This window comes from Oncorhynchus mykiss, chromosome 10 (assembly GCF_057628025.1).
Source record: "Oncorhynchus mykiss isolate SJ-2025 chromosome 10, ASM5762802v1, whole genome shotgun sequence".
Lineage (NCBI taxonomy): Eukaryota > Metazoa > Chordata > Actinopteri > Salmoniformes > Salmonidae > Oncorhynchus > Oncorhynchus mykiss.
This window is the reverse complement of record NC_143031.1, coordinates 1,853,472-1,880,149: the sequence shown is the minus strand read 5'-3', so window position 1 is coordinate 1,880,149 and position 26,678 is coordinate 1,853,472. Positions and strand designations below refer to the sequence as shown.

Genomic DNA, 26,678 nt, shown 5'->3' with positions numbered 1-26,678 from the left:
TGGTGTGACAGAGCTGTAGTCCATGGTGTGACAGAGTTGTAGTCCATGGTGTGACTGAGCTGTAGTCCATGGTGTGATAGAGCTGTAGTCCATGTGTGACAGAGCTGTAGTCCATGGTGTGACAGAGCTGTAGTCTATGGTGTGACAGAGCTGAAGTCCATGGTGTGATAGAGCTGTAGTCCATTGTGTGACAGAGCTGTAGTCCAAGTCCATGGTGTGACATAGCTGTAGTCCATGGTGTGACAGAGTTGTAGTCCATGTGTGACAGAGCTGTGGTCCATGGTGTGACAGAGCTGTAGTCCATGGTGTGACAGAGCTGTAGTCCATGGTTTGAAAGAGTTGTAGTCCATGTGTGACAGAGCTGTAGTCCATGGTGTGACAGAGCTGTAGTCCATGGTGTGACAGAGCTATAGTCCATGGTGTGACAGAGCTGTAGTCCATGGTGTGATAGAGCTGTAGTCCATGGTGTGACAGAGTTGTAGTCCATGTTGTGACTGAGCTGTAGTCCATGGTGTGATAGAGCTGTAGTCCATGTGTGACAGAGCTGTAGTCCATGGTGTGAAAGAGCTGTAGTCCATGGTGTGACAGAGCTAAAGTCTATGGTGTGACAGAGCTGTAGTCCATGTGTGACAGAGCTGTAGTCCATAGTGTGACAGAGCTGTAGTCCATGGTGTGACAGAGCTGTAGTCCATGGTTTGACAGAGTTGTAGTCCATGTGTGACAGAGCTGTAGTCCATGGTGCGACAGAGCTGTAGTCCATGGTGTGACAGAGCTATAGTCCATGGTGTGACAGAGCTGTAGTCCATGGTGTGACAGAGTTGTAGTCCATGGTGTGACTGAGCTGTAGTCCATGGTGTGATAGAGCTGTAGTCCATGTGTGACAGAGCTGTAGTCCATGGTGTGACAGAGCTGTAGTCTATGGTGTGACAGAGCTGAAGTCCATGGTGTGATAGAGCTGTAGTCCATTGTGTGACAGAGCTGTAGTCCAAGTCCATGGTGTGACATAGCTGTAGTCCATGGTGTGACAGAGTTGTAGTCCATGTGTGACAGAGCTGTGGTCCATGGTGTGACAGAGCTGTAGTCCATGGTGTGACAGAGCTGTAGTCCAAAGGTGTGACAGAGCTATAGTCCATGGTGTGACAGAGCTGTAGTCCAAGGTGTGACAGAGCTGTAGTCCATGGTGTGACAGCGCTGCAGTCCAAGGTGTGACAGAGCTGTAGTCCATGGTGTGACAGAGCTGTAGTCCATGGTGTGACTGAGCTGTAGTCCATGTTGTGACTGAGCTGTAGTCCATGGTGTGACAGAGCTGCAGTCCATGGTGTGACAGAGCTGCAGTCCATGGTGTGACAGAGCTGTCATCCATGGTGTGACAGAGTTGTAGTCCATGGTGTGACTGAGCTGTAGTCCATGGTGTGACAGAGCTGTAGTCCATGGTGTGACAGAGCTGTAGTCCATGGTGTGACAGAGCTGTAGTCCATGGTGTGACAGAGCTGTAGTCCATGGTGCGACAGAGCTGTAGTCCATGGTGTGACAGCTGTAGTCCATGGTGCGACAGAGCTGTAGTCCATGGTGTGACAGAGCTGTAGTCCATGGTGTGACAGAGCTGTAGTCCATGGTGTGATAGAGCTGTAGTCCATGGTGTGACAGAGCTGTAGTCCATGGTGTGATAGAGCTGTAGTCCATGGTGTGACAGAGCTGTAGTCCATGGTGTGACAGAGCTGTAGTCCATGGTTTGAAAGAGTTGTAGTCCATGTGTGACAGAGCTGTAGTCCATGGTGTGACAGAGCTGTAGTCCATGGTGTGACAGAGCTATAGTCCATGGTGTGACAGAGCTGTAGTCCATGGTGTGATAGAGCTGTAGTCCATGGTGTGACAAAGTTGTAGTCCATGTTGTGACTGAGCTGTAGTCCATGGTGTGATAGAGCTGTAGTCCATGTGTGACAGAGCTGTAGTCCATGGTGTGAAAGAGCTGTAGTCCATGGTGTGACAGAGCTAAAGTCTATGGTGTGACAGAGCTGTAGTCCATGTGTGACAGAGCTGTAGTCCATAGTGTGACAGAGCTGTAGTCCAAGTCCATGGTGTGACAGAGCTGTAGTCCATGGTGTGACAGAGTTGTAGTCCATGGTGTGACAGAGCTGTAGTCCATGGTGTGACACAGCTGTAGTCCATGTGTGACAGAGCTGTAGTCCATGGTGTGACAGAGTTGTAGTCCATGGTGTGACTGAGCTGTAGTCCATGGTGTGATAGAGCTGTAGTCCATGTGTGACAGAGCTGTAGTCCATGGTGTGACAGAGCTGTAGTCTATGGTGTGACAGAGCTGAAGTCCATGGTGTGATAGAGCTGTAGTCCATAGTGTGACAGAGCTGTAGTCCATGGTGTGACAGAGCTGTAGTCCATGGTTTGACAGAGTTGTAGTCCATGTGTGACAGAGCTGTAGTCCATGGTGCGACAGAGCTGTAGTCCATGGTGTGACAGAGCTATAGTCCATGGTGTGACAGAGCTGTAGTCCATGGTGTGACAGAGTTGTAGTCCATGGTGTGACTGAGCTGTAGTCCATGGTGTGATAGAGCTGTAGTCCATGTGTGACAGAGCTGTAGTCCATGGTGTGACAGAGCTGTAGTCTATGGTGTGACAGAGCTGAAGTCCATGGTGTGATAGAGCTGTAGTCCATTGTGTGACAGAGCTGTAGTCCAAGTCCATGGTGTGACATAGCTGTAGTCCATGGTGTGACAGAGTTGTAGTCCATGTGTGACAGAGCTGTGGTCCATGGTGTGACAGAGCTGTAGTCCATGGTGTGACAGAGCTGTAGTCCATGGTTTGAAAGAGTTGTATTCCATGTGTGACAGAGCTGTAGTCCATGGTGTGACAGAGCTGTAGTCCATGGTGTGACAGAGCTATAGTCCATGGTGTGACAGAGCTGTAGTCCATGGTGTGATAGAGCTGTAGTCCATGGTGTGACAGAGTTGTAGTCCATGTTGTGACTGAGCTGTAGTCCATGGTGTGATAGAGCTGTAGTCCATGTGTGACAGAGCTGTCGTCCATGGTGTGAAAGAGCTGTAGTCCATGGTGTGACAGAGCTAAAGTCTATGGTGTGACAGAGCTGTAGTCCATGTGTGACAGAGCTGTAGTCCATAGTGTGACAGAGCTGTAGTCCAAGTCCATGATGTGACAGAGCTGTAGTCCATGGTGTGACAGAGTTGTAGTCCATGGTGTGACAGAGCTGTAGTCCATGGTGTGACACAGCTGTAGTCCATGGTGTGACAGAGCTGTAGTCCATGGTGTGACAGAGCTGTAGTCCATGGTGTGACAGAGCTGTAGTCCATGGTGTGACAGAGCTGTAGTCCAAGGTGTGACAGAGCTGTAGTCCATGGTGTGACAGAGCTGTAGTCCATGGTGTGACAGAGCTGTAGTCCATGGTGTGACAGAGCTGCAGTCCATGGTGTGACAGAGCTGTCATCCATGGTGTGACAGAGTTGTAGTCCATGGTGTGACTGAGCTGTAGTCCATGGTGTGACAGAGCTGTAGTCCATGGTGTGACAGAGCTGTAGTCCATGGTGTGACAGAGCTGTAGTCCATGGTGTGACAGAGCTGTAGTCCATGGTGTGACAGAGCTGCAGTCCATGGTGTGACAGAGCTGTCATCCATGGTGTGACAGAGTTGTAGTCCATGGTGTGACTGAGCTGTAGTCCAAAGGTGTGACAGAGCTATAGTCCATGGTGTGACAGAGCTGTAGTCCAAGGTGTGACAGAGCTGTAGTCCATGGTGTGACAGCGCTGCAGTCCAAGGTGTGACAGAGCTGTAGTCCATGGTGTGACAGAGCTGTAGTCCATGGTGTGACTGAGCTGTAGTCCATGGTGTGACAGAACTGTAGTCCATGGTGTGACAGAGCTGCAGTCCATGGTGTGACAGAGCTGCAGTCCATGGTGTGACAGAGCTGTCATCCATGGTGTGACAGAGTTGTAGTCCATGGTGTGACTGAGCTGTAGTCCATGGTGTGACAGAGCTGTAGTCCATGGTGTGACAGAGCTGTAGTCCATGGTGTGACAGAGCTGTAGTCCATGGTGTGACAGAGCTGTAGTCCATGGTGCGACAGAGCTGTAGTCCATGGTGTGACAGCTGTAGTCCATGGTGCGACAGAGCTGTAGTCCATGGTGTGACAGAGCTGTAGTCCATGGTGTGACAGAGCTGTAGTCCATGGTGTGATAGAGCTGTAGTCCATGGTGTGACAGAGCTGTAGTCCATGGTGTGATAGAGCTGTAGTCCATGGTGTGACAGAGCTGTAGTCCATGGTGTGACAGAGCTGTAGTCCATGGTTTGAAAGAGTTGTAGTCCATGTGTGACAGAGCTGTAGTCCATGGTGTGACAGAGCTGTAGTCCATGGTGTGACAGAGCTATAGTCCATGGTGTGACAGAGCTGTAGTCCATGGTGTGATAGAGCTGTAGTCCATGGTGTGACAGAGTTGTAGTCCATGTTGTGACTGAGCTGTAGTCCATGGTGTGATAGAGCTGTAGTCCATGTGTGACAGAGCTGTAGTCCATGGTGTGAAAGAGCTGTAGTCCATGGTGTGACAGAGCTAAAGTCTATGGTGTGACAAAGCTGTAGTCCATGTGTGACAGAGCTGTAGTCCATAGTGTGACAGAGCTGTAGTCCAAGTCCATGGTGTGACAGAGCTGTAGTCCATGGTGTGACAGAGTTGTAGTCCATGGTGTGACAGAGCTGTAGTCCATGGTGTGACACAGCTGTAGTCCATGTGTGACAGAGCTGTAGTCCATGGTGTGACAGAGCTGTAGTCCATGGTGTGACTGAGCTGTAGTCCATGGTGTGACAGAACTGTAGTCCATGGTGTGACACAGCTGCAGTCCATTGTGTGACAGAGCTGTCATCCATGGTGTGACAGAGTTGTAGTCCATGGTGTGACTGAGCTGTAGTCCATGGTGTGACAGAGCTGTAGTCCATGGTGTGACAGAGCTGTAGTCCATGGTGTGACAGAGCTGTAGTCCATGGTGTGACAGAGCTGTAGTCCATGGTGCGACAGAGCTGTAGTCCATGGTGTGACAGCTGTAGTCCATGGTGCGACAGAGCTGTAGTCCATGGTGTGACAGAGCTGTAGTCCATGGTGTGACAGAGCTGTAGTCCATGGTGTGACAGAGCTGTAGTCCATGGTGTGACAGAGCTGTAGTCCATGGTGTGACAGAGCTGTAGTCCATGGTGTGACTGAGCTGTAGTCCATGGTGTGACAGAGCTGTAGTCCATGGTGTGACAGAGCTGTAGTCCATGGTGTGACAGAGCTGTAGTCCATGGTGTGACAGAGCTGTAGTCCATGGTGCGACAGAGCTGTAGTCCATGGTGTGACAGCTGTAGTCCATGGTGCGACAGAGCTGTAGTCCATGGTGTGACAGAGCTGTAGTCCATGGTGTGACAGAGCTGTAGTCCATGGTGTGACAGAGCTGTAGTCCATGGTGTGACAGAGCTGTAGTCCATGGTGTGACAGAGCTGTAGTCCATGGTGTGATAGAGCTGTAGTCCATGGTGTGACAGAGCTGTAGTCCATGGTGTGATAGAGCTGTAGTCCATGGTGTGACAGAGCTGTAGTCCATGGTGTGACAGAGCTGTAGTCCATGGTGTGACAGAGCTGCCATCCATGGTGTGACAGAGTTGTAGTCCATGGTGTGACTGAGCTGTAGTCCAAGGTGTGACAGAGCTGTAGTCCATGGTGTGACAGAGCTGTAGTCCATGGTGTGACAGAGCTGTAGTCCAAGGTGTGACAGAGCTGTAGTCCATGGTGTGACAGAGCTGTAGTCCAAGGTGTGACAGAGCTGTAGTCCATGGTGTGACAGAGCTGTAGTCCATGGTGTGACAGAGCTGTAGTCCATGGTGTGACAGAGCTGTCATCCATGGTGTGACAGAGTTGTAGTCCATGGTGTGACTGAGCTGTAGTCCATGGTGTGGCAGAGCTGTAGTCCATGGTGTGACAGAGCTGTAGTCCATGGTGTGACTGAGCTGTAGTCCATGGTGTGACAGAGTTGTAGTTCATGGTGTGACTGATCTGTAGTCCATGGTGTGAATGAGCTGTAGTCCATGGTGTGACAGAGCTGTAGTCCATGGTGTGACAGAGCTGCAGTCCATGGTGTGACAGAGCTGTCATCCATGGTGTGACAGAGCTGTAGTCCATGGTGTGACTGAGCTGTAGTCCAAAGGTGTGACAGAGCTATAGTCCATGGTGTGACAGAGCTGCAGTCCAAGGTGTGACAGAGCTGTAGTCCATGGTGTGACACAGCTGTAGTCCATGGTGTGACAGAGCTGTAGTCCATGGTGTGACAGAGCTGTAGTCCATGGTGTGACAGAGCTGTAGTCCATGGTGCGACAGAGCTGTAGTCCATGGTGTGACAGCTGTAGTCCATGGTGCGACAGAGCTGTAGTCCATGGTGTGACAGAGCTGTAGTCCATGGTGTGACAGAGCTGTAGTCCATGGTGTGACAGAGCTGTAGTCCATGGTGTGACAGAGCTGTAGTCCATGGTGTGACAGAGCTGTAGTCCATGGTGTGATAGAGCTGTAGTCCATGGTGTGACAGAGCTGTAGTCCATGGTGTGATAGAGCTGTAGTCCATGGTGTGACAGAGCTGTAGTCCATGGTGTGACAGAGCTGTAGTCCATGGTGTGACAGAGCTGCCATCCATGGTGTGACAGAGTTGTAGTCCATGGTGTGACTGAGCTGTAGTCCAAGGTGTGACAGAGCTGTAGTCCATGGTGTGACAGAGCTGTAGTCCATGGTGTGACAGAGCTGTAGTCCAAGGTGTGACAGAGCTGTAGTCCATGGTGTGACAGAGCTGTAGTCCAAGGTGTGACAGAGCTGTAGTCCATGGTGTGACAGAGCTGTAGTCCATGGTGTGACAGAGCTGTAGTCCATGGTGTGACAGAGCTGTCATCCATGGTGTGACAGAGTTGTAGTCCATGGTGTGACTGAGCTGTAGACCATGGTGTGGCAGAGCTGTAGTCCATGGTGTGACAGAGCTGTAGTCCATGGTGTGACTGAGCTGTAGTCCATGGTGTGACAGAGTTGTAGTTCATGGTGTGACTGATCTGTAGTCCATGGTGTGAATCAGCTGTAGTCCATGGTGTGACAGAGCTGTAGTCCATGGTGTGACAGAGCTGCAGTCCATGGTGTGACAGAGCTGTCATCCATGGTGTGACAGAGTTGTAGTCCATGGTGTGACTGAGCTGTAGTCCAAAGGTGTGACAGAGCTATAGTCCATGGTGTGACAGAGCTGTAGTCCAAGGTGTGACAGAGCTGTAGTCCATGGTGTGACAGAGCTGCAGTCCAAGGTGTGACAGAGCTGTAGTCCATGGTGTGACAGAGCTGTAGTCCATGGTGTGACAGAGCTGTAGTCCATGGTGTGACAGAGCTGTAGTCCATGGTGTGACAGAGCTGTAGTCCATGGTGTGACAGAGCTGTAGTCCATGGTGTGACAGAGCTGTAGTCCATGGTGTGACAGAGCTGTAGTCCATGGTGTGACAGAGCTGTAGTCCATGGTGTGACAGAGCTGTAGTCCATGGTGTGATAGAGCTGTAGTCCATGGTGTGACAGAGCTGTAGTCCATGGTGTGATAGAGCTGTAGTCCATGGTGTGACAGAGCTGTAGTCCATGGTGTGACAGAGCTGTAGTCCATGGTGTGACTGAGCTGTAGTCCATGGTGTGACAGAGCTGTAGTCCATGGTGTGACAGAGCTGTAGTCCATGGTGTGACAGAGCTGTAGTCCATGGTGTGACAGAGCTGTAGTCCATGGTGTGACAGAGCTGTAGTCCATGGTGTGACAGAGCTGTAGTCCATGGTGTGATAGAGCTGTAGTCCATGGTGTGACAGAGCTGTAGTCCATGGTGTGATAGAGCTGTAGTCCATGGTGTGACAGAGCTGTAGTCCATGGTGTGACAGAGCTGTAGTCCATGGTGTGACAGAGCTGTCATCCATGGTGTGACAGAGTTGTAGTCCATGGTGTGACTGAGCTGTAGTCCAAGGTGTGACAGAGCTGTAGTCCATGGTGTGACAGAGCTGTAGTCCATGGTGTGACAGAGCTGTAGTCCAAGGTGTGACAGAGCTGTAGTCCATGGTGTGACAGAGCTGTAGTCCAAGGTGTGACAGAGCTGTAGTCCATGGTGTGACAGAGCTGTAGTCCATGGTGTGACAGAGCTGTAGTCCATGGTGTGACACAGCTGTAGTCCATGGTGTGACAGAGCTGTAGTCCATGGTGTGACAGAGCTGTAGTCCAAGGTGTGACAGAGCTGTAGTCCATGGTGTGACAGAGCTGTAGTCGAAGGTGTGACAGAGCTGTAGTCCATGGTGTGACAGAGCTGTAGTCCATGGTGTGACAGAGCTGTAGTCCATGGTGTGACACAGCTGTAGTCCATGGTGTGACTGAGCTGTAGTCCATGGTGTGACAGAGCTGTAGTCCATTGTGTGACAGAGCTGTAGTCCATGGTGTGACAGAGCTGTAGTCCAAGGTGTGACAGAGCTGTAGTCCCTGGTGTGACAGAGCTGTAGTCCATGGTGTGACAGAGCTGTAGTCCATGGTGTGATAGAGCTGCAGTCCATGGTGTGACAGAGCTGTCATCCATGGTGTGAAAGAGTTGTAGTCCATGGTGTGACTGAGCTGTAGTCTATGGTGTGACAGAGCTGTAGTCCATGGTGTGACAGAGCTGTAGTCCATGGTGTGACTGAGCTGTAGTCCATGGTGTGACAGAGTTGTAGTCCATGGTGTGACTGAGCTGTAGTCCAAGGTGTGACAGAGCTGTAGTCCAAGGTGTGACAGAGCTGTAGTCCATGGTGTGACAGAGCTGTAGTCCATGGTGTGACAGAGCTGTAGTCCAAGGTGTGACAGAGCTGTAGTCCATGGTGTGACAGAGCTGTAGTCCATGGTGTACCAGAGCTGTAGTCCATGTTGTGACAGAGTTGTAGTCCATGGTGTGACAGAGCTGTAGTCCATGGTGTGACAGAGCTGTAGTCCATGGTGTGACAGAGCTGTAGTCCAAGGTGTGACAGAGCTGTAGTCCATGGTGTGACAGAGCTGTAGTCCATGGTGTGACAGAGCTGTAGTCCATGGTGTGACACAGCTGTAGTCCATGGTGTGACAGAGCTGTAGTCCATGGTGTGACAGAGCTGTAGTCCATGGTGTGACAGAGCTGTAGTCCATGGTGTGACATAGCTGTAGTCCAAGGTGTGACAGAGCTGTAGTCCTTGGTGTGACAGAGATGTAGTCCATGGTGTGACAGAGCTGTAGTCCATGGTGTGACAGAGCTGTAGTCCATGGTGTGACAGAGCTGCAGTCCATGGTGTGACAGAGCTGTCATCCATGGTGTGACAGAGTTGTAGTCCATGGTGTGACTGAGCTGTAGTCCATGGTGTGACAGAGCTGTAGTCCATTGTGTGACAGAGCTGTAGTCCATGGTGTGACTGAGCTGTAGTCCATGGTGTGACAGAGTTGTAGTTCATGGTGTGACTGATCTGCAGTCCATGGTGTGACTGAGCTGTAGTCCATGGTGTGACAGAGCTGTCGTCCATGGTGTGACACAGCTGTAGTCCATGGTGTGACAGAGCTGTAGTCCATGGTGTGACAGAGCTGCAGTCCAAGGTGTGACAGAGCTGTAGTCCATGGTGTGACAGAGCTGTAGTCCATGGTGTGACAGAGCTGTAGTCCATGGTGTGACAGAGCTGTAGTCCATGGTGTGACTGAGCTGTAGTCCATGGTGTGACAGAGCTGTAGTCTATGGTGTGACAGAGCTGCAGTCCATGGTGTGACAGAGCTGTCATCCATGGTGTGACAGAGTTGTAGTCCATGGTGTGACTGAGCTGTAGTCCAAGGTGTGACAGAGCTGTAGTCCATGGTGTGACAGAGCTGTAGTCCATGGTGTGACAGCGCTGTAGTCCAAGGTGTGACAGAGCTGTAGTCCATGGTTTGACAGAGCTGTAGTCCATGGTGTGACAGAGCTGTAGTCCATGTTGTGACAGAGCTGTAGTCCATGGTGTGACAGAGCTGTAGTCCATGGTGTGACAGAGCTGTAGTCCATGGTGTGACAGAGCTGTAGTCCAAGGTGTGACAGAGCTATAGTCCATGGTGTGACAGAGCTGTAGTCCATGGTGTGACAGAGCTGTAGTCCATGGTGTGACAGAGCTGTAGTCCATGGTGTGACAGAGCTGTAGTCCATGGTGTGATAGAGCTGTAGTCCATGGTGTGACAGAGCTGTAGTCCATGGTGTGATAGAGCTGTAGTTGTAGCAAAGCTGAAACCGTGGATCTACACATCTTAACGATCATTAAAAACAGATTACACCCATAATACATATTAAAATACCAAGTATTAGTAATCACAAAACTCTTATAATGGTGTGACAGAGCTGTAGTCCATGGTGTGACAGAGCTGTTGTCCATGGTGTGACACAGCTGTAGTCCATGGTGTGATAGAGCTGTAGTCCATGGTGTGACAGAGCTGTAGTCCATGGTGTGATAGAGCTGTAGTCCATGGTGTGACAGAGCTGTAGTCCATGGTGTGATAGAGCTGTAGTCCATGGTGTGACAGAGCTGTAGTCCATGGTGTGACAGAGCTGTAGTCCATGGTGTGACAGAGCTGTCATCCATGGTGTGACAGAGTTGTAGTCCATGGTGTGACTGAGCTGTAGTCCAAGGTGTGACAGAGCTGTAGTCCATGGTGTGACAGAGCTGTAGTCCATGGTGCGACAGAGCTGTAGTCCATTGTGTGACAGCTGTAGTCCATGGTGTGACAGAGCTGTAGTCCATGGTGTGACAGAGCTGTAGTCCATGGTGTGACAGAGCTGTAGTCCATGGTGTGACAGAGCTGTAGTCCATGGTGTGACAGAGCTGTAGTCCATGGTGTGACAGAGCTGTAGTTGTAGCAAAGCTGAAACCATGGATCTACACATCTTAACGATCATTAAAAACAGATTACACCCATAATACATATTAAAATACCAAGTATTAGTAATCACAAAACTCTTATAACACACACACACACACACACACACACACACACACACACACACACACACACACACACACACACACACACACACACACACACACACACACACACACACACACACACCCACATACACACACGTTTGCGGAATATGAACTGAACGACCTTACCCCGAGTAAAGAGCTATCACCAGGACAACACATGTTATATTATGACAGCAGAGTAAACAGCTATTATTATCAGCTGTGTTATTATGTAATTATTACCGGTTTAAATTAGCTGTGTTGTTCTGTTATTATTACCAGTTCATTGTGCGGCGCACAGTTGGCCTCTCGTCGTCTGGGATAGTGGAGGGTTTTGCCGGGGTATGTCATCATTGTAAAATAAGAATTTGTTCTTAAGTTACATGCCTAGCTAAATAAAAGTGTAAAAGAGGGCCTGTGTTGTTGTGCAATTATTACCAGTTTAAATGAGTTGTGCTGTTGTGACCTGGAGACATGATCATTCTGGTGGACCGTCTCTTATCCCTATAAAGGGTCTCCTGCTGTCTTCATCACTCTAGGGACAGGAAATCCCTGACTAGCCCACCTACCAACCACTCAACACAAACTTTATGTAAACATTGGACACAGAGAAGTGAAACACAGAAACATACGGACGTACACACAACAACGTACACAGCACAACACATCACAACACATCATAATGCAACACAATGCTCGAAAAACACACAACACCAGGAGCAGGCATATAAACAACTTGCACAAGTCCTATTTAAAGTAGTTTTTCTCAGAGTTGACTGGATGGCAAGTGCCTCCACTTATATGAGGAGATCATAACAACATGACCGTTCTGAAGCTGCTGTACGATGTCCTGTCACTTCCTCTTCCTCTCTGTTTACATCTGTACATTGTCCTGTCACTTCCTCTTCCTCTCTGTTTACATCTGTACGTTGTCCTGTCACTTCCTCTTCCTCTCTGTTTACATCTGTACGTTGTCCTTTCACTTCCTCTTCCTCTCTGTTTACATCTGTACGTTGTCCTGTCACTTCCTCTTCCTCTCTGTTTACATCTGTACGTTGTCCTGTCACATCCTCTTCCTCTCTGTTTACATCTGTACGTTGTCCTGTCACTTCCTCTTCCTCTCTGTTTACATTTGTACGTTGTCCTGTCACTTCCTCTTCCTCTATGTTTATATCTGTACGTTGTCCTGTCACTTCCTCTTCCTCTCTGTTTGCCTACTGTTGCCTCAGTGAATACCAATATATAGTATTGGTGGAAGGCGGGGGTAGGAGAAAGAGGGGTTAGAGGTGGAAGGGGGGGAGTGACAGGAGGAGCATGTAAACAGTCCCTACATTGGAGGGCTGCAGTTCTGCTACTGTGTTCTTATCAGCATTCTAATCTGTCCCATCCTCTTTCTCGTCCTCTCTCGTGCTCAGGTGTATGTGACCTCTCCCCTCTGACCTTTGACCTCCGTCTGACTGTGACCCCTCAGCATGGCCCTGGAGAAGCTGCTAGGCTTTGGGAAGCAGCTGCTGCGTGTCAAGGTTGTGGACTGTAACAGTGAAGATTCCCGTCTGTCCCGATGTCTCAACACCTTCGACCTGGTGGCTTTGGGGGTGGGCAGTACTCTGGGAGCTGGGGTCTACGTCCTGGCTGGGGCCGTGGCCAGAGAGAATGCAGGTAATGTACTGCAGTAGTAGTAGCAGTAATAGGAGTTTTAGTAGTTGTAATAGTAGTTGTAGTAGTAGTTATAGTAGTGGTAGTAGTGGTAGTAGTACTAATAGTAGCAAAATAGTTGTAGTAGTAGTAGTGTAGTTGTATAGTAGCAGTACTGTAGTAGCAGTAGTAGTATAGTGTACTATAATAGTAGTAGTAGTAGTAGTAGTAGTAGTGGTAGTAGTACTGTAGAAGTGGTATTATTAGTCTAATAGTAGTAGTATAATAGTAGTAGTATAGCAGTAGTAAAATAGTAGTAGTTTAGTGGTAGTAAAATAGTAGTAGTATAGGGGTAGTATAATAGTAGTAGTATAGTGGTAGTATAGTGATGGTATAATAGTAGTAGTATAGTGGTAGTATAATAGTAGTAGTATAGTGGTAGTATAGTAGTAGTAGTATAATAGTAGTAGTATAGTGGTAGTATAATAGTAGTAGTATAATAGTAGTAGTATAGCGGTAGTATAATAGTAGTAGTATAGTGGTAGTATAATAGTAGTAGTATAATGGTAGTAGTATAGTGGTAGTATAATAGTAGTATTATAATAGTAGTAGTATAGCCGTAGTATAATAGCAGTAGTATGGCGATAGTATAATAGTAGTAGTATAGTGGTAGCATAGTAGTAGTATAATAGTAGTAGTATAGTTGTAGTATAATAGTAGTAGTATAATAGTAGTAGTATAGTGGTAGTATAATATCGGCAGTAAGGTGGTAGTACAAAATATGTAGTATAGTGGTATCATAATAGTAGTAGTACAATAGTAGTATAATAGTAGTATAATAGTAGTAGTATAATAGTAGTAGTATAGTAGTAGTATAATAGTAGTAGTATAGCGGTAGTATAATAGTAGTAGTATAGTGGTAGTATAATAGTAGTAGTATAATAGCAGTAGTATAGTGGTAGTATAATAGTAGTAGTATAATAGCAGTAGTATAGTGGTAGTATAATAGTAGTAGTATAATAGTAGTAGCATAGTGGTAGTATAATAGTAGCAGTATAGTGGTAGTATAATAGTAGTAGTGTAATAGTCGTAGTATAGTGGTTGTACAATAGTAGTAGTATAATAGTAGTAGTATAGTGGCAGTATAATAGTAGTAGTATAGTGGTAGTATAATATTAGTAGTATAGTGGTAGTATAAGAGTAGTAGAATAGTGGTAGTATAGTCGTAGTATAATAGTAGTAGTATGGTGGTAGTGTAATAGTAGTGGTATGGTGGTAGTATAATAATATTAATATAGTGGTAGTATAATATCGGTAGTATAGTGGTAGTATAAAATATGTAGTGTAGTGGTAGTATAACAGTAGTAGTATTGTGTTAGAATATTAGTAGTAGTATAGTAGTAGTATTATAGTGGTAGTATAATGGTAGTATAGTGGTAGTATGATGGTAGTATAATAGTAGTAGTATAGTGGTAGTATAATAGTAGTAGTATAGTAGTAGTATAATAGTAGTAGTGCTGTAGTAGTGTAGAGTAGTATAGTGGTAGTGTAATTGTAGTGGTGTAGAGTAGCATAGTGGTAGTATAATAGTAATAGTACTGTAGTAGTATAGCCTTAGTATATCAGTAGTATAGTAGTAGTATAATATTAGTATAGCAGTAGTATAGTAGTAGTATAGTAGTAGTATAGTAGTAGTATGTATGGTGGTAGTATAATAGTAGTAATACTGTAGCAGTGTGGAGTGGTATAGTAGTACTACAGTATTAGTATGGCAGTAGTATAGTTGTAGTAAAATAGTAGTAGTATGTATGGTGGTAGTATAATAGTAGTAATACTGTAGCAGTGTGGAGTGGTATAGTAGTACTACAGTATTAGTATGGCAGTAGTATAGTTGTAGTAAAATAGTAGTAGTATGTATGGTGGTAGTATAATAGTAGTAATACTGTAGCAGTGTGGAGTAGTATAGTAGTAGTATAATATTAGTATAGCAGTAGTATAGTAGTAGTATAATAGTAGTAGTATAGTAGTATAGTGGTAGTATAGTAGTAGTATAATATTAGTATAGCAGTAGTATAGTAGTAGTAAAATAGTAGTAGTATAGTAGTATAGTGGTAGTATACGGGTAACAATCCTTCATTGAAGGGCTTATATTATTATGCGTATTATTTGTCAATTGTGGGAATAAATTAAGATAATCAAGTTTGTATTTTTTAATAGCTAGATGGAGTACAACTGAGGTGAAGTAAGTAGAACAAAACACACATCACGACAAGAGACAACACACCACTTCATAAAGAGAAACCTAAGACAACAACATAGAGTAATTGGAAAGATTTGTTTGTTCTATTAATAATGTCAAATGAACATCTGTAGAGAAAGACTCATGTGAAAGCCAAAATACAGAGGTACTTCTTGATGCAATTAAAATCTTTAAGTCCTGGAAAACTCCAGGGCTGGATGTCATAGCAGTTGACCAAACCTTGTTTTAATGTACTCATGTTTTAACCACTCCTATAAAATGGCAGACTATCAGATGCTCAGCAAGAAGAACAGTAACAGGACCCAGGTGGTACATATACAGATCCAGTCCATTTAAAAACAACTGGGGACCCCTTACACATCAGTGTAGTGATGCAAATATTCTTGCAAAATGTAGAAAACATTGAATTAAAAAGGTATTGTCAGATATTATGTATCCTAATCAGACATGGACGATACATTGGAGATAATATAAGTGGGGTGGTAGCCTAGTGGTTAGAGCATTGGGCCAGTAATCAGCAGGTAGCCTAGAGGTTAGAGCATTGGGCCAGTAATCAGCAGGTAGCCTAGTGGTTAGAGCATTGGGCCAGTAATCAGCAGGTAGCCTAGTGGTTAGAGCATTGGGCCAGTAATCAGCAGGTAGCCTAGTGGTTAGAGCATTGGGCCAGTAACCAGCAGGTAGCCTAGTGGTTAGAGCATTGGGCCAGTAACCAGCAGGTAGCCTAGTGGTTAGAGCGTTGGGCCAGTAACCAGCAGGTAGCCTAGTGGTTAGAGCATTGGGCCAGTAATCAGCAGGTAGCCTAGTGGTTAGAGCGTTGGGCCAGTAACCAGCAGCGTAGCCTAGTGGTTAGAGTATTGGGCCAGTAATCAGCAGGTAGCCTAGTGGTTAGAGCATTGGGCCAGTAATCAGCAGATAGCCTAGTGGTTAGAGCATTGGGCCAGTAATCAGCAGGTAGCCTAGTGGTTAGAGCATTGGGCCAGTAATCAGCAGGTAGCCTAGTGGTTAGAGCATTGGGCCAGTAATCAGCAGATAGCCTAGTGGTTAGAGCATTGGGCCAGTAATCAGCAGGTAGCCTAGTGGTTAGAGCATTGGGCCAGTAATCAGCAGGTAGCCTAGTGGTTAGAGCATTGGGCCAGTAATCAGCAGGTAGCCTAGTGGTTAGAGCATTGGGCCAGTAATCAGCAGGTAGTCTAGTGGTTAGAGCGTTGGGCCAGTAACCAACAGCGTAGCCTAGTGGTTAGAGCATTGTGCCAGTAATCAGCAGGTAGCCTAGTGGTTAGAGCATTGGGCCAGTAATCAGCAGGTAGACTAGTGGTTAGAGCATTGGGCCAGTAATCAGCAGGTAGACTAGTGGTTAGAGCATTGGGCCAGTAATCAGCAGGTAGCCTAGAGGTTAGAGCATTGGGCCAGTAATCAGCAGGTAGCCTAGTGGTTAGAGCATTGGGCCAGTAATCAGCAGGTAGCCTAGTGGTTAGAGCATTGGGCCAGTAATCAGCAGGTAGCCTAGTGGTTAGAGCATTGGGCCAGTAACCAGCAGGTAGCCTAGTGGTTAGAGCATTGGGCCAGTAACCAGCAGGTAGCCTAGTGGTTAGAGCGTTGGGCCAGTAACCAGCAGGTAGCCTAGTGGTTAGAGCATTGGGCCAGTAATCAGCAGGTAGCCTAGTGGTTAGAGCGTTGGGCCAGTAACCAGCAGCGTAGCCTAGTGGTTAGAGCATTGGGCCAGTAATCAGCAGGTAGCCTAGTGGTTAGAGCATTGGGCCAGTAATCAGCAGATAGCCTAGTGGTTAGAGCATTGGGCCAGTAATCAGCAGGTAGCCTAGTGGTTAGAGCATTGGGCCAGTAATCAGCAGGTAGCCTAGTGGTTAGAGCATTGGGCCAGTAATCAGCAGATAGCCTAGTGGTTAGAGCATTGGGCCAGTAATCAGCAGGTAGCCTAGTGGTTAGAGCATTGGGCCAGTAATCAGCAGGTAGCCTAGTGGTTAGAGCATTGGGCCAGTAATCAGCAGGTAGCCTAGTGGTTAGAGCATTGGGCCAGTAATCAGCAGGTAGTCTAGTGGTTAGAGCGTTGGGCCAGTAACCAACAGCGTAGCCTAGTGGTTAGAGCATTGTGCCAGTAATCAGCAGGTAGCCTAGTGGTTAGAGCATTGGGCCAGTAATCAGCAGGTAGACTAGTGGTTAGAGCATTGGGCCAGTAATCAGCAGGTAGACTAGTTGTTAGAGCATTGGGCCAGTAATCAGCAGGTAGACTAGTGGTTAGAGCATTGGGCCAATAATCAGCAGGTAGACTAGTGGTTAGACCATTGGGCCAGTAATCAGCAGGTAGCCTAGTGGTTAGAGCATTGGGCCAGTAACTGAAAGGTTGCTAAATCGAATCCCCGAGTTGACAAGGTAAAAATCTGTCGTTCTACCCCTGAACAAGGCAGTTAACCCATTGTTCCCCGGTAGGCCGTCATTGTAAATAAGAATTTGTTCTTAACTTGTCTAGTTAAATATAGGTTCAATCAAATTATTGGAAACAATAGAACACTATGAACAATCTGTGAAACTAGGCCTGGTGTTCATAGATGACTTTGAAAAGGCCTTTAATAAAGTAGGACTGGAGTTTCTATATATACGTAATTGCCTGGAATACTTTGATTTTGGAGAATCTCTTACACAATAGGGTAAAGTTATGTACAGTATTAAACTGTCAAGAAAAGTAAAAACAAGGTTTTTCACTTTTAGCATATTTATTTACCATGGCCATCAAAATGTCAGCTGTTAAATTAGATCCAACAGTAGCATCAATGGGCTTAAAAACAAAGGTGTTGACGATTGATATTTTCCCTTAAATCCTCAATTTGGATCCCTCCACAGCCTCATAGAGGATCTAGATAATTTTTCTAACCTCTCTGGATTACAACCCAAAGTATATATTACTTATATATATATATAAGTATATATTGTATCATATTACATATTGATTCACAAAAAAATACAAGTGGACAAACTCAGTATTCATATCCAAAAATAAATAAATAATCTCACTACAATATATTTTAATAGAAAGTTAGCCAAATTAGATCAAATCTTGCTACCGTGGAAATGACAACACCTGTCTATTTGTGGAAAAAAATCACCCTGATTAATTCTATAGTCATGTCACAGTTAACCTATTTACTTATGGCCCAGCCTACACCTAACGATTAGTTTTAATAATTTTATGAGCAAAGAATATTCCACTTTATTTGGAACAGCAAGCCAGACAAAATTAAACAGAATACCTGAATACGAATTCGGAGGGCAGAAATGATTCAATATTAAAGCATTGGACCTCTCACTAAAGGCTTCAGTCTTACAAAAAAATATTCTTTAATCCGACTGGATCTGTAGCAGATTAGTAAGAATGGCTTACCCCATGTTTTCCCTTTATTCAGATAACAACCTCTCACTTTGAATTATTTTAAAATAAAAACAGCTCCAAATATCGCAATTTTTAAAACAAGCGATAGAAAGTTGGTTGCAATTTCAGTTTAATCCACCAGAAAAGACAGAACAAATATTACCACAAATATTGTGGTTCAACTCAAATATACTAATTGACAAAAAAAAAAAGTTATTGTATAATGTATAAATATGTAAAGGATATAACCAATAGGATTGGTGGACTTATGTCATACAAGCAGCTAACAAAAATATATGGAAATATCTGCTCTATCCAAAAGTAAAACCAACTGATTGCAGGATTACAGGCAAGTGGGAGTAGGTAAGGAACTTGTCTGTCGGCATTAAATAGCAAAATTGACTAAAGAAAATTGTGATAAATAAAAAAGTATACCAGTTTAATTTAAGGACCCAAAAACAGCTGTTCCATACAAGTTGACAGTTGTGCCATACAGGTTGACAGCTGTTCCATGCAGGTTGACAGCTGTTCCATACAGGTTGACAGCTGTTCCATACAGGTTGACAGCTGTTCCATACAGGTTGACAGCTGTTCCATACAGGTTGACAGCTGTTCCATACAGGTTGACAGCTGTTCCATACAGGTTGACAGCTGTTCCATGCAGGTTGACAGCTGTTCCATACAGGTTGACAGCTGTTCCATACAGGTTGACAGCTGTTCCATGCAGGTTGACAGCTGTTCCATACAGATTGACAGCTGTTCCATACAGGTTGACAGCTGGTCCATACAGGTTGACAGCTGGTCCATACAGGTTGACAGCTGTTCCATACAGGTTGACAGCTGTTCCATACAGGTTGACAGCTGGTCCATACAGGTTGACAGCTGTTCCATACAGGTTGACAGCTGTTCCATACAGGTTGACAGCTGTTCCATATAGGTTGACAGCTGTTCCATACAGGTTGACAGCTGTTCCATACAGGTTGACAGCTGTTCCATACAAGTTGACAGCTGGTCCATACAGGTTGACAGCTGTTCCATACAGGTTGACAGCTGTTCCATATAGGTTGACAGCTGTTCCATACAGGTTGACAGCTGTTCCATACAGGTTGACAGCTGTTCCATACAGGTTGACAGCTGGTCCATACAGGTTGACAGCTGTTCCATGCAGGTTGACAGCTGTACAATACAGGTTGACAGCTGTTCCATACTGGTTGACAGCTGTTCCATACAGGTTGACAGCTGTTCCATACAGGTTGACAGCTGTTCCATACAGGTTGACAGCTGTTCCATACAGGTTGACAGCTGTTCCATACAGATTGACAGCTGTACAATACAGGTTGACAGCTGTTCCATACTGGTTGACAGCTGTTCCATACAGGTTGACAGCTGTTCCATACAGGTTGACAGCTGGTCCATACAGGTTGACAGCTGTTCCATACAGGTTGACAGCTGTTCCATACAGGTTGACAGCTGTTCCATACAGGTTGACAGCTGTTCCATACAGGTTGACAGCTGGTCCATACAGGTTGACAGCTGGTCCATACAGGTTGACAGCTGTTCCATGCAGGTTGACAGCTGTTCCATACAGGTTGACAGCTGTTCCATACAGGTTGACAGCTGTTCCATACAGGTTGACAGCTGGTCCATACTGGTTGACAGCTGTTCCATACAGGTTGACAGCTGTTCCATACAGGTTGACAGCTGTTCCATGCAGGTTGACAGCTGTTCCATACAGGTTGACAGCTGTTCCATACAGGTTGACAGCTGTTCCATACAGGTTGACAGCTGTTCCATACAGGTTGACAGCTGTTCCATACAGGTTGACAGCTGGTCCATACAGGTTGACAGCTGTTCCATACAGGTTGACAGCTGTTCCATACAGGTTGACAGCTGTTCCATACAGGTTGACAGCTGTTCCATACAGGTTGACAGCTGGTCCATACAGGTTGACAGCTGTTCCATACAGGTTGACAGCTGGTCCATACTGGTTGACAGCTGTACAATACAGGTTGACAGCTGTTCCATACAGGTTGACAGCTGTTCCATACAGGTTGACAGCTGTTCCATACAGGTTGACAGCTGTTCCATACAGGTTGACAGCTGTTCCATACAGGTTGACAGCTGTTCTATACAGGTTGACAGCTGTTCCATACAGGTTGACAGCTGTTCCATACAGGTTGACAGCTGGTCCATACAGGTTGACAGCTGTTCCATACAGGTTGACAGCTGGTCCATACAGGTTGACAGCTGTTCCATACAGGTTGACAGCTGGTCCATACTGGTTGACAGCTGTACAATACAGGTTGACAGCTGTTCCATACAGGTTGACAGCTGTTCCATACAGGTTGACAGCTGTTCCATACAGGTTGACAGCTGGTCCATACAGGTTGACAGCTGTTCCATACAGGTTGACAGCTGGTCCATACTGGTTGACAGCTGTACAATACAGGTTGACAGCTGTTCCATACAGGTTGACAGCTGTTCCATACAGGTTGACAGCTGTTCCATACAGGTTGACAGCTGGTCCATACAGGTTGACAGCTGTTCCATACAGGTTGACAGCTGGTCCATACTGGATGACAGCTGTACAATACAGGTTGACAGCTGTTCCATACAGGTTGACAGCTGTTCCATACAGGTTGACAGCTGGTCCATACTGGTTGACAGCTGTACAATACAGGTTGACAGCTGTTCCATACAGGTTGACAGCTGTTCCATACAGGTTGACAGCTGTTCCATACAGGTTGACAGCTGGTCCATACAGGTTGACAGCTGTTCCATACAGGTTGACAGCTGGTCCATACTGGATGACAGCTGTACAATACAGGTTGACAGCTGTTCCATACAGGTTGACAGCTGTTCCATACAGGTTGACAGCTGTTCCATACATGTTGACAGCTGTTCCATACAGGTTGACAGCTGTTCCATACAGGTTGACAGCTGTTCCATACAGGTTGACAGCTGTTCCATACAGGTTGACAGTTGTACCATACAGGTTGACAGTTGTTCCATACAGGTTGACAGTTGTACCATACAGGTTGACAGTTGTACCATACAGGTTGACAGCTGTTCCATACAGGTTGACAGCTGGTCCATACAGGTTGACAGCTGTTCCATACAGGTTGACAGCTGGTCCATACAGGTTGACAGCTGTTCCATACAGATTGACAGCTGTTCCATACAGGTTGACAGCTGTTCCATACAGGTTGACAGCTGTTCCATACAGGTTGACAGCTGTTCCATACAGGTTGACAGCTGTTCCATACAGGTTGACAGCTGTTCCATACAGGTTGACAGCTGTTCCATACAGGTTGACAGCTGGTCCATACAGGTTGACAGCTGGTCCATACAGGTTGACAGCTGTTCCATACAGGTTGACAGCTGGTCCATACAGGTTGACAGCTGTTCCATACAGGTTGACAGCTGTTCTATACAGGTTGACAGCTGTTCCATACAGGTTGACAGCTGTTCCATGCAGGTTGACAGCTGTTCCATACAGGTTGACAGCTGTTCCATACAGGTTGACAGCTGTTCCATACAGGTTGACAGCTGGTCCATACAGGTTGACAGCTGTTCCATACAGGTTGACAGCTGTTCCATACAGGTTGACAGCTGGTCCATACAGGTTGACAGCTGTTCCATACAGGTTGACAGCTGTTCCATACAGGTTGACAGCTGTTCCATACAGGTTGACAGCTGTTCCATACAGGTTGACAGCTGTTCCATACAGGTTGCCAGCTGGTCCATACAGGTTGACAGCTGTTCCATACAGGTTGACAGCTGGTCCATACAGGTTGACAGCTGTTCCATACAGGTTGACAGCTGTTCCATACAGGTTGACAGCTGTTCCATACAGGTTGACAGCTGTTCCATACAGGTTGACAGCTGGTCCATACAGGTTGACAGCTGTTCCATACAGGTTGACAGCTGGTCCATACTGGTTGACAGCTGTACAATACAGGTTGACAGCTGTTCCATACAGGTTGACAGCTGTTCCATACAGGTTGACAGCTGTTCCATACAGGTTGACAGCTGGTCCATACAGGTTGACAGCTGTTCCATACAGGTTGACACCTGGTCCATACTGGATGACAGCTGTACAATACAGGTTGACAGCTGTTCCATACAGGTTGACAGCTGTTCCATACAGGTTGACAGCTGTTCCATACAGGTTGACAGCTGTTCCATACAGGTTGACAGCTGTTCCATACAGGTTGACAGCTGTTCCATACAGGTTGACAGTTGTACCATACAGGTTGACAGTTGTTCCATACAGGTTGACAGTTGTACCATACAGGTTGACAGCTGTTCCATACAGGTTGACAGCTGGTCCATACAGGTTGACAGCTGTTCCATACAGGTTGACAGCTGGTCCATACAGGTTGACAGCTGTTCCATACAGATTGACAGCTGTTCCATACAGGTTGACAGCTGTTCCATACAGTTTGACAGCTGTTCCATACTGGTTGACAGCTGGTCCATACTGGTTGACAGCTGTTCCATACAGGTTGACAGCTGTTCCATACAGGTTGACAGCTGTTCCATACAGGTTGACAGCTGGTCCATACTGGTTGACAGCTGTACAATACAGGTTGACAGCTGGTCCATACAGGTTGACAGCTGTTCCATACAGGTTCTACATTGTAGAATAATGGTGAAGACATCAAAACTATGAAATAACACATATGGAATCATGTAGTAACCAAAAAAGAAAAACTGTGGAATGAGTAGGTGTGTCCAAACTTCTCTATATGGGGGATGCAACCTTTCCAGCTCTGTAGATTTCGCTGTGAAGAGACAGAATCATTAGATCATTTGTTTTGGTACCGTCCTTATGTAGTTATTTTTTGGATCGATGTTCAGGAATGGCTGAATAATTGTAATATTTACCTGGAGCTAACTCTGCAGATAACACTCTTGAAAATCAATAACATAATAATACACTTTGTAAATGAAATGTTTTTTTTTGTTGCTATCTGTAGAAACTATTAGAATAGAAAGGTTCAGAACGTTTGTGAAACATCACAGCACAGTGGGAAAATATATGGCAAATAGAAACTGTATGGTCTTCAGAGATAGATGGGAGGGGCTGAGGGTTAGGTGTAGAGTAGTAGTAGTAGTGGTAGTATGGTTTATTGTAGTAGTAGTAGTACTGTATTAGTGTAGTAGTAGTATAGTAGTAGTAGTACTAATAGTAGTAGTTGTAGTAGTAGTGGTATAGTGTTGTATAGTAGTAGTAATACTGTATCAGTATAGTAGTAGTATAGTAGTAGTAGTACTAATAGTAGTAGTTGTAGTAGTGGTGGTCGAGTGTTGTATAGTAGTAATAATACTGTATTAGTATAGCAGTAGTAGTAGTGGTAGTGTAGTATATTAACGGTAGTGGTAGTGTGGTTTAGTATAGTACTAGTAGTAGTGTAGTATAGTAACGGTAGTGGTAGTGTGGTTTAGTATAGCAGTAGTAGTAGTAGTGGTAGTGTGGTTTAGTATAGTAGTAGTAGTAGTAGTGTAGTATAGTAACAGTAGTGGTAGTGGTAGTGTGGTTTAGTATAGTAGTAGTAGTAGTGTAGTATAGTAACAGTAGTGGTAGTGTTATAATGTTGTATAGTAGTAGTAATACTGTATTAGTATAGCAGTAGTAGTAGTAGTGTAGTATAGTAGTGGTAGTTGTAGTGTGGTTTAGTATAGTAGTAGTAGTAGTAATGGTAGTGTGGTTTAGTATAGTAGTAGTAGTAGTAGTAGTGGTAGCAATACTGTATTAATATAGTAGTAGTATAGTAATATTATATTAGCAGTAGTACCGCATTAGTGTAGAAGTAGTAGTAGCAGTGGTAGTGTGATTTAGTGTAGTAGTAGTGGTAGTAGTAGTGGTAGTACTGTATTAATATAGTAGCAGTATCATAGGAGTAGTAGTACTGTATTAATATAGTAGCAGTATTATAGTAGTAGTAGTACCGCGTTAGTGTAGTAGTAGTAATAGCAGTAGTAGTAGTAGTAATAATATAGTGTAGTAGAAGTAGTACTGCGTTAGTATAGCAATAGTATTATAGTGTGGCACAGTAGTAGTAGTGATGTATTAGTATAGTGGTAGTACTGGTGGTAGTATAGTGTAGTATAGTAGTACAGTTGTACTGTATTAGTATAATAATAGTATAGTAGTACTATTTTGGTGGTGGGAGGTACTCTGGGAGTTGGGATTTAAGTACTATCTGGAGCCGTGGCCAGAGAAAATGCAGGTAATGCACTGTAGTAGTATACTAGTAATATAGTAGTAATATAGTAGTAATATATTAATAATATAGTAGTAATATAGTAGTAATATATTGGTAGTAATATAGTAGTAAAATAGTAGTAATATATTAGTAATATATTAGTAATATAGTAGTAATATAGTAGTAATATATTAGTAATATAGTAGTAATATATTAGTAATATAGTGGTAATATAGTAATAATATATTAGTAATATGGTGGTAATATATTAGTAATGTAGTGGTAATATATTAGTAATATAGTGGTAATATAGTAGTAATATAGTGGTAATATAGTAGTAATATAGTGGTAATATAGTAGTACTATAGTAGTGATATAGTAGTAATATAGTGGCAATATATGGGGCGGCAGGGTAGCCTAGTGGTTAGAGCGTTGGACTAGTAACCGGAAGGTTGTGAGTTCAAACCCCCGAGCTGACAAGGTACAAATCTGTCGTTCTGCCCCTGAACAGGCAGTTAACCCACTGTTCCCAGGCCGTCATTGAAAATAAGAATTTGTTCTTAACTGACTTGCCTGGTTAAATAAAGGTAAAAAAAAAAAAATATATATATTAGTAATATAGTAGTAATATAGTAGTAATATAGTGGTAATATAGTAGTAATATACTAGTAATATAGTGGTAATATATTAGTAATATATTAGTGATATATTAGTGATATATTAGTGATATAGTAGTAATATATTAGTAATATAGTAGTAATATATTAGTAATATAGTAGTAATATATTAGTAATATAGTAGTAATATAGTAGTAATATAGTGGTAATATAGTAGTAATATATTAGTAATATAGTGGTAATATAGTAGTAATATAGTGGTAATATAGTAGTAATATAGTGTTAATATATTAGTAATATAGTAGTAATATAGTGGTAATATATTAGTAATATAGTGGCAATATAGTAGTAATATATTAGTAATATAGTGGTAATATATTAGTAATATAGTAGTTATATATTAGTAATATAGTGGTAATATAGTAGTAATATAGTAGTAATATAGTGGTAATATATTAGCAATATAGTAGCAATAAATTAGTAATATAGTAGTAATATAGTAGTAATATATTAGTAATATAGTGGTACTATAGTGGTAATATAGTAGTAATATAGTGGTAATATAGTAGTAATATATTAGTAATATAGTAGTAATATAGTGGTAATATAGTAGCAATATAGTAGCAATATATTAGTAATATAGTGGTAATATATTAGTAATATATTAGTGATATATTAGTGATATAGTAGTAATATATTAGTAATATAGTAGTAATATATTAGTAATATAGTAGTAATATATTAGTACTGTAGTAGTAATATAGTGGTAATATATTAGTAATATAGTAGTAATATATTAGTAATATATTGGTAATATAGTAGTAATATTTTAGTAGTAATATAGTGGTAATATATTAGTAATATAGTAGTAATATATTAGTAATATAGTGGTAATATATTAGTAATATAGTGGCAATATAGTAGTAATATATTAGTAATATAGTGGTAATATAGTAGTAATATAGTAGTAATATAGTGGTAATATATTAGCAATATAGTAGCAATATATTAGTAATATAGTAGTAATATAGTAGTAATATATTAGTAATATAGTGGTACTATAGTGGTAATATAGTAGTAATATAGTGGTAATATATTAGTAATATATTAGTAATATAGTAGTAATATAGTGGTAATATAGTAGCAATATAGTAGCAATATATTAGTAATATAGTGGTAATATATTAGTAATATATTAGTGATATATTAGTGATATAGTAGTAATATATTAGTAATATAGTAGTAATATATTAGTAATATAGTAGTAATATATTAGTACTGTAGTAGTAATATAGTGGTAATATATTAGTAATATAGTAGTAATATATTAGTAATATATTGGTAATATAGTGGTAATATATTAGTAATATATTGGTAATATAGTAGTAATATATTAGTAGTAATATAGTGGTAATATATTAGTAATATAGTAGTAATATATTAGTAATATATTAGTAATATAGTAGTAATATATTAGTAATATAGTAGTAATATATTAGTAATATAGTAGTAATATATTAGTACTATATTAGTAATATAGTGGTAATATATTAGTAATATAGTA

The 26,678-nt window shown here is 43.6% G+C and overlaps 1 protein-coding gene across 3 annotated transcripts in view; it reads left to right on the top strand.

The window, feature by feature from the left end:
• slc7a1a (solute carrier family 7 member 1a) overlaps window positions 1-26,678 on the top strand; it is a 103,508-nt gene that overhangs the window by 868 nt on the left and 75,962 nt on the right. For all 3 annotated transcript variants that reach the window (XR_016484076.1, XM_036989485.2, XM_036989484.2), the window contains exon 2: window positions 12,424-12,667. Coding sequence is in view for 2 of the 3 variants with exons in the window: in XM_036989485.2 (XP_036845380.2) it covers window positions 12,481-12,667 (187 nt within the window). In the remaining variant the exon portion in view is untranslated. The remainder of the gene's footprint in view (window positions 1-12,423; window positions 12,668-26,678) is intronic.